The following is a 12,650-nucleotide window of genomic DNA, read 5'->3' on the forward strand; positions in this document are numbered from 1 at the left end:
TCCCGTTTGCAAGAAATATGGCCCCGGCATCTCGGTTGTCATGGCAATTGTGGGGACCATAGGCTTACTCAGGACTGCTACAATCAAATGATCTGCAACCAATGCGACCACATGCTGTCACATTTTACGCAGATGCTTAGATTAGCAAAGCCGATGGGGGGCGTCTCAAAATACCTTCTGGCTACTGTAATATTTGCATGTTTTTGCAAAGCAGCTGCGTACACAGACCCAGTAGAGCCAGCATTAGCGTACAACTCTGAATTAGGTCCATAGGCAAGCACAAAACTAGAAATCATACTGAATTTAATAAAGTAATATAGGGCAGGTTCTGCAACATTAAAAGAAACAGTAATAATAGATGAGCAGCATTACTTTGTTAAATTAAACTAAAGAAGAGTTCCGAGGTGATACCGGGAGAACCTAACACTGTATCCCATTGATTATGATAGAAGATTTAGCCTGATCACACAGACGCAGGCCAGTTGACAGAATGAAGACTGAACTCAGCATAAAAGTCAGGTTATGTGGAATGAATGAGGTGAAGGAAGTTGGAATACTATGCAAAAGCTGTGTTTAGCAATTGGAGCTTAGCAAAACTGCGTAGATGATGATAAAACAATTGACTATATTTAGTGCCTCATATAATGAATAACAGAATGTCCACCATGTACCATCAAATATAACTGGCAAATTTTGAAATGTTTACAGAAAACCAGGTCCTAATGTGAAGAAAGTATATTGCTAGCTTCCTAAGTGTGAAGCCGACCTGCATTATCCACAGCGTGTGATAGATCCAAGTGTAATCCAGACCCAATAGATGAATGCTGTGGACAGCAAATTTCTGGAACCGGAGGGGCACAATGGAATTTTTATGACTGTACTATTTTCTTCCTGTGTTGTTTGTACCGTGTATATAGTACTGCTGCTAGTGATGGCGATGCAGAAGCTATCCGTTTTGTAAATATAGCAGCCCTTATGTCCCCAGTATATTTAAATAAAGTAAAAATTGTGAAATAAAATTTATGTACATTAAAACTTTTTTCTTCTACATAAGTGTTTATGTAGTCTATGCATTATGCCGTGCCCAATGCCACATCGCAGGAGCTGCTGTTTCCTAACATTGTATTTATCTATGTGTAGATGCCACATGAAGAAGCAACGTTGAAGGAGACATGTAATAACATGACTGCATTGTACCCTTCCATCTGTTATCCGCTGGAAGTACTTGGCTTGCACTACATTAAGTCTGGTAAGCCATGGTTTCTTACTCTCCAAGTACAGCACAGTGTGGTGATTTACAAATTAGCATACTGTAAGTGTTTTTTTTTTTTTTAGTTTTCCTTAATGGAATTCAGATCATAGTTATCAACCATTTGTATATTCAATTTCAGTGAAAAATACAATGATCTATAAATATTAGACAATCTACTGCCACTATTAGTATTTTAAGTTTATTTAGAGCCCCTTACTTCCTAAAACATATTTATTTTACTGGAGCAGTCCTATGTCTAGGTAGAAGACTGGGGGGTATATTTATTAAAGTGCAGGTTTTCAGATGTGGAGATGTTGTCCATAGCAACCGATCAGATTCTACTTAACATTTATCTAGCACCTTCTCGAAGATAATAGCTAGAATCTGATCGGTTGCTATGGCAACATCTACACTTCTAAAAGCCCACACTTTAGTAAATATACCCCAGGGTGTCTGTTCCTTCATTGCTGACAGATACGTCTATTTATATAACTGAAGTTGGACCTGACCCCTTCATTTCCCTTCATTCAACCTGCCATGGAGATAGGGGCTGTGAGGAGTGATTTCTTATATCTGGTGTAGATTTGGTTATTTAATTATATCTTTTCTTGAGGATATGATATCCGATTCCCTTAGGTGGGCTACCCTATCTCCTAATTGCAGCTTGGGACTGGGCAGGCATCAAGGCTCTTACAACCTTTTGTTAGAAAAATTCTCACATTCTTGTTATAATCTTCCCCCTGCAACATTAGTTTGTACTGGCACTGTATTTGGCCGGTTTCTTCTCCTCCACATTGCAGTGATAGCAGTTGGTTGGGATACCTCCCTACCTAAAACATATATGCCTAGATTGTAGCTAACTTTCCCTTCAGCTTTGTGAAGTCCGTTTGGGGAGAGAGAGCCCAGGAGGTGGGCTATGGCCAGGATACTTCTTCAATCCTTGCATTCCCCAAGTTACCTCAATGGTCAATTAGAGAAGAAGAATGGACCTCACAAGCTAAGGGGGAAAAGAAGATCGAGGAGAACAGTTGGAACCGCCAGCTTTGAAGCGATTGGTGCCGCTCGCAAATGGTTCTGTTTATTAGAGATAAGTGGTTCCGTTTTGACTCTGTTCTTTTCGTGCACTTACCGCAAGTTTGGGTCTGGTGTATTGACTATCCAAAACATGTGAGAGCCAGATATCCAATAAGATGACTTTTCAGTTCCAAGCTTAACTGTCAAAAAACGAACCGCTCATCTCTGCTGTTTATACACTGTAATATGTAGAAATATTATGTCCCTATAGTAACAAAGGTAGTCGGCTTCCCGACTGTCATAGCCCGGCAAGGTACTAATGATAGGTGTTGAAATCCCGACGCCTATCATTAGCACCACGCTGCGAGACCGACGTCCGGCATACCGAACGAAGGTAAGCCAAGTGGCAGGCAGCAGACAGCCACGGGGGGGGGGGGGGGGGGTTAGGTTAGGGGCTACTGGGGGGGGGGGACTTATGGTTTGGCAACCCCTCGGGAGGAGGTTTGGTTTAGGCACCCCCCAGGAGGGTTAGGTTTAGGGTGCGGGGAGGGGGGGTTAGGTTTAGGCACCCGTGGGGGAGGTTAGGCACTTGGGGGGCAGGGGGGAGGTTAGGGTTATGCACCCACAAAGGAGTGTTAGGGGGGGGGGGGTGTTAGGGTTAGGCACCCACAAAGGAGGGTTGGGGGGGGAGGGGGGAAGGTTAGGGATAGATGAGATACTTACTGTGTCGGGATCTAGTCCTGTCGAGCTTCCGGCATCCCCACATCCGGCGGAATTTCATACCGATCCCTTAACAAATTTCAACTAAACAAATACTGGGACGCAGTCACATAACATTCTCTGCAACAAAAGTAATTCAACTGCTTCCGTATTACCTACAGGACACAGCATACATCATTGGAACGTTATCAACTTTGTGGCTACGCAAGGCCGGAGATTACAGTATAGATTCTTGTTATGGTCACTTTGGTTTTTACAGCTACCACACTGTATCCCCAAAAGGTTGCAAAGTAGTTCTCTCCTAAGCTACTCTTCTAAGGATTTTGTCCATGAAAGATGACGTTTTGCCTCTTACTGAGACCCGAAATTTGGCGGGAAAATCCGAACCAAGCCTGCACAGCTCTACTTTTTAATGGGTACAGATATACCCTACTAATGTAACAATTAATATTGTTATATAATGAGGATATATAACAATTTTATTTTAATCTATCTATTATATATACCTTATAAAGGAGAACATTTGTTTGTTTGTCTGATTGCAATAAACTCCGCAACCACTGAACCGATTGTGTGATGCGGTTTTCATCATTGTGTAATTTACCCAGGCAGGTTTTAGGCCAAGGATCATCACGTTCCGTTGTCAGGGGGCTGTGGGTGGCAGTGGCGTCACAAGGGGGATGCGTGCAGCACCCGGGTGTCACCCACTGAGAGGTGACACCAAAGTGCCGACTCCTCCTCAGTGACAGGAGCTGGGTGCTGCACTGTAGCAGCACCCGGTGAGGGTAGTGAGGGAGCCGGCACTGCACACAGAGTGGTCCCCATGTGCAGTCCACACCACTGGGAACTCCCCAGAGTGATTACAATGGTGTTTCGGGACGCGAGGCCTCGCCCTTAACCGCAAGCCCCCCTTTTTGCGCGCACTACAGTTTTCCCCGCACAGGTTGTCACCTCTGGAGGGCTGAGCTTCGCAGGGAGGGGTTCTCTCTACTCCTGTTCTCTCTACTCCTCTTGGGAAGCCTAAAGCCAGATACACATCAGAACGATGTGTAGCAGGGCAATCTGGTGGGCATACACACTTGCACCATGCAGAGGGGGTCTGCGCGATGTAGGATGCCATGCTGCATTCGGCAGCATGGCATCGTACACGCCATCTTCTGATTGACCGTGCTGCATGGCCAACCAGAAGATTATGCATGCGGCCGTGGGAGCGCACAGATCAGGCATACACACTTAACGATATGCCCAATTGGCCATTCCGATTTGCTTGGAAAAGTAAAATCGGGCTGATATAAGTGTGTGTGTACACAGCTTAAATTATTTTCTGCCCTATGCCCCGAAGAGGAGCTATTGTTGTGAGCAGTGAGAGGAGTCCAAAGCCTGCAGTAAAGAGGGCAGCTGTCAAAATTTTTGATGCATATGAAATGCTACAATAGACATTTTAGGGTTCGGACGGTCTGGGGCTGTGCTTTATAGCAATAGACTGCACGGCCCCTACATTTCACGAAGGAGGAAGTGTAATGTGCGGTCTAAGGGCCTGATTCAGAGCCGCTCGTAAGCGGCCGCTCGTTTGTTCCGAGCGATGTTTGCACAACTGCGCATGCGTACGGATCGTAATACGCATGCGCGAACCAGTCAGTGCGGTCGAAAATCGTTTGATCGCTAAATAGCGAATGCCTGCTATTTTGAGTGAAAGGAGGAGGCGTATGTGGGTGGTAACAGGGGAAGGTACTTGAAAACGGGGAGGCGTGCTTAAAGGTCAAAACGGGCGTTTTATGGGTGTGCATAATTAATACAGCAGCGTCATTGACCACGTCACTGGGTTATTTTGTAGTCAGAACTGCTCGCAAGATTGCGGTAGGAAAAACCAACCACAAGAATAGCGAGCAGTTGATACGCTGGTCGATGTACTCGATTAATCTAAAAAACAGCGGACATGACGTAGGATGCGAGCGGCCAGGGGGCGTAGTTTTCCAAAAAACGACCGCATGTTTTGTATGCTCGTTCAGACCTAGAGGCGTGAACAGACCGCAAAGAGCGAACGGTTTATTTGAATAGCCACCCCTTTTTTCTGAACGAGCGAGCGCAAATAGCGTCCGGGTCTGAATCAGGCCCTAAGACCGCACATTGCTCCTCCTACGTGCAGAACAGGGGCTGTGCAGCATAGTGCTATAATGCACAGCTCCCTGACCAGTTGGAGGGAATTGCCCCCCTCCAACATAAAATCATTCTGATGCCCCTGGCAGCATCCGCACTGTCTCCCCGCAGTAGTCGCCATGTCCCCTGGCATTCACTCGCGGCATCTCCTACCAATGCAACCATTACAGTCTGAATTGGGTGACTGCTGCACCACCAATAGGAGACCAGTATTCGACCATGTGATGTCTGCTACAATCCCTAATGGACCAGGGGTATAAAAGGACTTCCCTTTGAGTCAGTCAGGGCCAGTGCAATGTTGTACACAGTCCTACTGTGTTCTGATTCCTGAGCTTTCTGTAAGTCTACTCTGTGCTCTCATCACTAGAGTTACGAGTGCAGTTACCATCCTGCTGCACTACTGGTTCCAGTCTGGTCCTCTGCTATTCCGGTTCCAATACGGTCCTCAGCTACTCCAGTTACATTTATGGTCCTCAGCTATTCCGGTTTAATTACGGTCCTCAGCTATTCCGGTTTAATTACGGTCCTCAGCTATTCCGGTTTAATTACGGCCCTCCGCTACTCCAGTTCCGAACCGGTCCTCAGCTATTTTGGTCCCAGTCTAGTTATCCTGCTACTCCAGTTCCAGCCTGGTCCAGAGCTACTCCCGGTCCCATTTGATCCAGTTCCTATCTGGTTCTAACCTGGTCAAGTCTACTATAGCTCTTTCTCTTTTATCTGCACCTGCGTGCCAGTATAATTACACTGGTTCTAACCAAGACTCTGGCTGTTTCCCCAGTGCCTCTATTTGCCAGCAGTCAGTTCTCATTACCACCATCTTTCACACAGTGCATCTTGGGAATTGCCTCATCATTTACATCTCCAATCCATGAGCAGAAACTATATATTAAAATAAACTAAAATAAAAGTTACAGGGGCCACTAAACAGCAGCCCCCACAACATGATGCCTCCAGCTCTGCACCAAACTTAAAACGGAGTTGCCTGTGACTGGGGGCGGGTCATAGGGGTGAGGGAGCAGGGGCTGATGGATAAAAAGTTTTAACTATTTGCTGCCCAGACTCCTACTCACTAACCTATGCCCAGTGTAAAGCCTGTGTCCCCTATGGAGGAAGAAGATGATAAACTGTTTTGAAGAAACAGTATGTTGGAATGTCCAATAACGATACCTACTTTAAGATCTTTGTCAATGTGTCGACTGCTCGTTCTACAATGCCAGCATAAAATATAATAGATAACATTTTCTGTCTGCCCACTTTTATCTGATTTTAACTATAATCATCTGCTATAATAAAATGAATGGTCTCCTAAACTGCATAATTTTGAACACGAAATTGAACTACTTTAGGAAAATTATAAAGAGATTATAGTTAAGGAAAATTAAATGGATAATTCAATAAGTAACTGCAAAAAAAAACAGACGTCTTTGAGCCCGATTCGGATTTGTACGTAAACCCGATCGTTTACGTACAGTATCTATGTTTGGGACCCGGTCTGCGCATGTGCAGAATGGTTGTATCTACACCTTTTGCAGGAGAGTGCTGTGATAGGTGCCACAAATATTGAGAAACCCTTCACGAACGTGATAACGTGAGGCAATGCTTCAGTGGGAATTTGATGTTTGAGAACAATGTCTGAAGTTACAAAATTCCCTGCAGCTCCGGAATCCAATAAGGCTAGATCGACTTTGGATCCCTTGGAGAACTCCAACTGAGCTTGGATGGTAGAGTCTGACTTCCTAGGTGAGTCGATAGCTACTCCTAACTTAACCTCTCTGTCGCAAGTTAGTAGGCGGAGTTTTCCGGACGGATGGGACAGGATTAGACGTCTGGTCGAACCACAGTACATGAAAGATTCTGTCTTTTTTTTGCCGCTCTTCGGCTGATAAATGAAAACGGGTGACTTGCATGGATTCTTCATCCACGGGAGGAGAAGGCAAACTAGGTCCACCTTATTGCAGAGAGAAATTAAGTAATTCAATTTAGGCGGAAGGTCACGAGAAGCCAGATCGTCTTTGATCCTGTCAGAAAGCCCACTCCATAAGGCTGCAATGAGGGCGTCCTCATTCCAGTTAAGTTCTGAAGCCAAGATCCGGAACAGATCGACATACTGTCCAGCAGTTTTGCTGCCTTGCCGGAGATGTAGAATATCTGCCGAGGCGGAAGTGGTTCTTCCAGGTTCATCAAAGATCCTGCGACACGAGGAAATTAATTCAGGGTAGTTAGAAAGTAGAGGATCCGATTTTTCCCAGATTGGCGAGGCCCAATCAAGTGCTTACCCAGAAAGCAAAGAGATTATGTAGGCTACTCTGGTTCTGGCTGTTGGGAAATTGGCCGGTTGTAGCTCAAAATTAATCTCGCACTGGTTTAGGGAACCCCTGCATAGTTTGGGATTACCATCAAACTTGCTTGGAGATGCGAGTTGGAGTCGAGCAGCGGGTGGTGCTGAGGGAGGAGGCGACACAGAGGAGGATATTGCAGCTTGAGTGTTAACTGGAGCGGGGTTTCACAACAAAGCCTGAATACTGTCCAAGTGAGATGACATATCCTGAATGAACTGGATAAGTTGTATTTGAGAAGTTCCTTGTCTTTCCAGACGTGATAGAACATCCTGAGAAGAATCTACTCCAGATCCCTGACCACTTGCCAAGTCCATCGGGCCAGTGCAAACTGTCAAGAGATAAAGAGGTTAGAGGCTGTGTTCCCGGGCTGGGTCTTTGTTTGATTAGATTCGGTTGCTCTCTGGAGGAGACTTGGTTTGATGAAGTTCCTGCTCATGAAAGAATATGTAAACTGAAGAAACCTATAAGAGCATGCAGAAGGACAGCTGAACTCCAGTGAGGATCGGGAGGTAACTAGACTCCAGGTGATTGGAAGACGGCTGGTGCACCAGTTAGGACCGGGAGATGACTGGACTCCAGGTGAATGGAGGATGACTGGTACACCGGTTAGGACAGGGAGAATAAGTACTGAAGGATCAGCAATGCACTGGTGGAGCACAGTAAGGCTAAGAGTCTTGTTGCCCTGGCAATTTGTGAGTGGTACAGGAGGTCTCTTTTATACGGGCTGCTGGAAGCTGACAGGCTGAATTCTGAAGGGAAGCTGCTCCATTGGTGGAGACAACATCACATGACTTGGTCCAAGATGGCTGCACCCATCTACTCCGGTGAGCGGCAGCCGATCCACGTGGAATGCCGGACCCTCGCAGCAGAGACCAGCAGGGACCAGAGGAGAGGAGGACGCCATCGCAGCTCTGCGGGGAAGCCAGGGCACGTCACCCGAGACCACGTCCTGAGGAGGAGACACCGACTGAGCCAGCCGGAGAAGATGCTGCATCCCCCTGTAAACGTTGCGGGAGAGTGCCTGCTGGGTCTGATTCTGGGGTCTCGGTGGTGTGTGACACTGGCTTAGGAAGCACCAAGCTTCCATTGGATAACAGCGTCCGGGTTGAAGGTGGAGCGTCTCTGCTCCTACCCTCCAATACAGCGTGCATCTGCATGCAGACAATCCGCAAAAGATTCCTGCTGCAGGCACACTCCTTTGTCAAAACAGCTCTGACCCATTGATGCATGGACTCTACAAGACCTATGAAGGTGTCCTTTGGCATCTGGCACCAATACGTTTGCAGCAGATCCAGTTCTGTAATTTGCGAGGTAGGACCTCCATAGCTCAGATTTTTTTTCCATGAATACCACAGATGCTTGATTGGATTGAGATCTGGGGAATTTGGAGCCAAGTTAACACCTTGATCTTTGCTGTGTTCCTAAAACCATACCAACAATTTGGGCACAATATTCTGCTGAACAGTGTGTGCTTGGTCTGCAACAATGTTTAGGTAAGCCATGAATGCCAGGACTCAAGGTTTCCCTGCAGAACATTGCCCAGAGCATCACACAGCCTCTGCCAGCTTGTCTTCCCATAATGCATTTTGGTGCCATCTCTTACACAGGTAAACAATGCACACAAACCCAGCTGTCCACAGAGATACTGTGATTCATCTGACCAGGCATTCATCTTCCAGTGCTCCATGGTCCAGTTCTGACGCTTACATACCCATTGTCGGTACTTTCGGCGAGTGGGAGCAATGTGCACCCCTGATTTTCGGTGGTGGGCAGGTGTCATCATGGGCACCCCTGACTGGTCTGCTTCTACAGTGCCTTGCAAATGTATTCACCCCCGCATTTTTCATGTTTTGTTGCCTCACACCCTGGAATTAAAATGGATTGTTTGAAGGTGTGCGTCATTTCATTCACAGAACATGCCTACAACTGTGAAGTTGTGGGGTTTTTTTTATATTGTGAATCAAATAACATTTAGGACAACATCACAGAAAACTTCAGCGTGCATAACTAATCACCCCCCTAAAGTCAGTACTTTGTCAAGCCACCTTTTGCGGCAATTATAGCTGCAAGTCGCTTTGGATAAGTCTCTATGAGCTTGCCACATCTTGCCCCTGGGATTTTTGCCCATTCCTCAAGGCAAAACTGCTCCAGCTCCTTCATGTTGGATGGTTTTCGCTTGTGAACAGCAATCTTCAAGTCTGACCACAGATTCTCAATTGGAGTGAGATCTGGGCTTTGACTAGGCCATTCCAACACATTTAAATGTTTCCCCTTAAACTACTCGAGTGTTGCCTTAGCAGCATGCTTCGGGTCATTGTCCTGCTGGAAGGTGAAACTCTGTCCCAGTCTCAAATCACAGGCAGGCTGAAACAGGTTTTGCTCAAGAATATCCCTGTATATAGCACAATCCATCTTTCCCTCTACTCAATGTCACTGTCCCAGTCCCTGCTGCTGAAAAACATCCCCACAGCATGATGCTGCCACCATCATGTTTCACTGTGGGGATGGTGTTTTTGGGATGATGGGGCTGTGTTGGGTTTGCGCCAGACATAGCGTTTTCCTTGGTGGCCAAAAAGTTCAATTAGTCTCATCTGACCAGAGCACCTTCCTCCATACATTTGGGGAGTCGCCCACATGCCTTTTGTCAAACTCAAATCGTGTCTTATTTTTATCACTAAGTAATTGCTTTTTTCTGGCCACTCTTCCATAAAGCCCAGCTCCATGGAGTGTACGGCTTATTGTGGTCACATGCACAGATTCACCAGTCTCTGCTGTGGAACTCTGCAGCTCCTTCAGGGTTACCTTTCATCTCTGTGCTGCGTCTCTGATTAATGCCCTCCTTGCCCGGTCTGTGAGTTTTGGTGGGCGGCCCTCTTGCCAGGTTTGTTGTGGTATCATGTTCTTTCCATTTGATGATGATGGGTTTGATGGTGCTGTGGGAAATCATCAAAGATTTTGATTTTTTTTTTTATATAACCCAACCCAAAATTGTACTTCTCACCAACTTTGTCCCTGACTTGTTTGGAGAGCTCCATGGTGTGATGCCTCTTGCTTAGTGGGGCCTTTCAGAAAAGGTGTTTTTTATACTGACAGATCATGTGACACTTTTCACACAGGTGGACTTCATTTCACTAATTATGTGACTTCTGAAGGTAATTGGTTGCACCAGACCTTTTGAGGGGCTTCATAGCAAAGGGGGTGATTACATATACAAATGCCAATTTTCAAAATATTATTTATAAAGATTCTTATATATATTTATTTTATTTTTTATCATTTCACTTCAACAAATTAGACCATTTTGTGCAGATCCATCATACAAAATTCAGATGAAAAAAATAAATACATTACAGGTGGTAATGTAACAAAAAAGGTAAAAAGCCAAGGGGGGGGGGGGGTGAATACTTTTTTTTGCAAGGCACTGTATGTAGCTCCATACACGGCAATCCAAAATTTTACTTTTTTCAGCCATTTGTGCTAGAGTAGCTCTACTGTGGGTTTGGAGCAGGCGAGCTAACCTTCTCTCTCTGCGTGCATCAAAGAGTCTTGAGTGCCCATGACCCTTTTGATGGTTCACTGGTTGTCCTTCCTTGAACCAATTTTGATAGGTCCTACCCACTGTATACAGGGAACACCCCACAAGACCTGGCACTTTGGAGATGCTTTGGCCCAGTCGTCTAGTCATCACAATTTGGCCCTGGTCATAGTTGCTCAGATCCTTATACTTGCCCAATTTTCATACTTTTAATAAATCAACTCCAAAAACTGAATGTTCACTTGCTGCCTAATACATCCCACCCCTTGACACACTATATATATATATATATATATATATATATATATATATATATATATATGAGAGAGAGAGATATATATGAGAGAGAGATATAGATAATTAGTGTTCACTCTAGCTCCGGCGGCAGGCAGGGCGCCGAAAAGGGGGCGTGGTCATTGAAAAGGGGGCGTGTCTATAAGACATGTCCCCTTTTCGTCACTGTTGGGGGCGTGCCCAGCACTTACGGACACGCCGGGCAGCCCCCAAGCGCTGCAGACAGGGAGAATAGATGCCGGGCGCATGCGCCCCAAGTCTATTCTCCGGCGGTGACCTGGTCACCGCACATTTCTCCATCCGACGGACACTGCGACCCGTGGGTGAAGACTGCACCCGCAGGTTGTGAGGACAGGGCGCTTTTTGCCCTCCTCCTTCCATATATATATATATATATATATATATATATATATATATATATATATATATATATCTCTATATATATATATATATATATATATATATATATATATCTCTATATATATATATATATATATATATATATATATATATATAATTATAATATTATATATTTGTGCAATAGTCCGGCACTCACAACAATCCAAGTCAGTGTATGCTCGGGTGCCTCCTACTGAAGAAGAGTATGCAGAACGAAAAATAGTGGCACTCTGAGACTTAGCAGCAGTTAGAAAAAGGACATTGTTTATTCCAAAGTCAGGAACATCGACCAACGTTTCGGGGCCACAGCGCCCCTTTGTCAAGGTAAGTAAACATAAAGTATATATATATATATATATTTTCTCTATCTGCATCGGCTCGGCACTCCCCATAACACCATGCAACATGCCTCTGTGCCCTCCTTAGTAGAAACAATAGTAAGCAAGTGAGGCGGCACTAGAGTACTTCATCCGTTTTAATGGCAATTTCAACCAACGTTTCAGGGCTCCAGCCCTTTTTTCTGACCTATATATATTATACACACACACACACACACGTGTTGCCTGTGCTGCTTGTGTCCGTAATCTTACGGCTCCGGGTCTTGTACATATGCTTCTGTTGCTGTACTGTCCCACCTCTTCCCTTTCACCATTATGTCTGGGAAAGGCAATTCTGTGGGTGAATCCCAGGACAAGAGCGGTGCTGAACAAAAGGTGTGTGTGCTTGTGCTAAATGTAAAGCAAAATTCCCTTATTTACAGTCTGACTGGGGGAGGGGGGGGGGGGTTCTGCACCTTGTGTGAAGCAGAGACCCAGAGCGGCGCAGCACCTGTGAGTGTATCTTCACAGGTAGCAATTATGGCTGGGGCAATGTCTGAATTGACGAGAGAGCTCACTGTTAGTGGACAACAGAAATTGGACATTGCGGCACCTGTAGTAAG

General features: G+C 45.5%; 1 protein-coding gene across 1 annotated transcript in view; it reads left to right on the forward strand.

Moving 5' to 3' along the window:
- SKIC3 (SKI3 subunit of superkiller complex) overlaps window positions 1-12,650 on the forward strand; it is a 156,659-nt gene that overhangs the window by 24,422 nt on the left and 119,587 nt on the right. Inside the window, exon 8 of the mRNA XM_088444673.1 lies at window positions 1,141-1,249. Within this exon, the coding sequence (XP_088300799.1) occupies window positions 1,141-1,249 (109 nt within the window). The remainder of the gene's footprint in view (window positions 1-1,140; window positions 1,250-12,650) is intronic.

The sequence above is a fragment of the Taudactylus pleione genome, unplaced genomic scaffold (genome assembly GCF_031769625.1).
Source record: "Taudactylus pleione unplaced genomic scaffold, aTauple2 ptg000370l, whole genome shotgun sequence".
NCBI classification, from domain to species: Eukaryota; Metazoa; Chordata; class Amphibia; order Anura; family Myobatrachidae; genus Taudactylus; species Taudactylus pleione.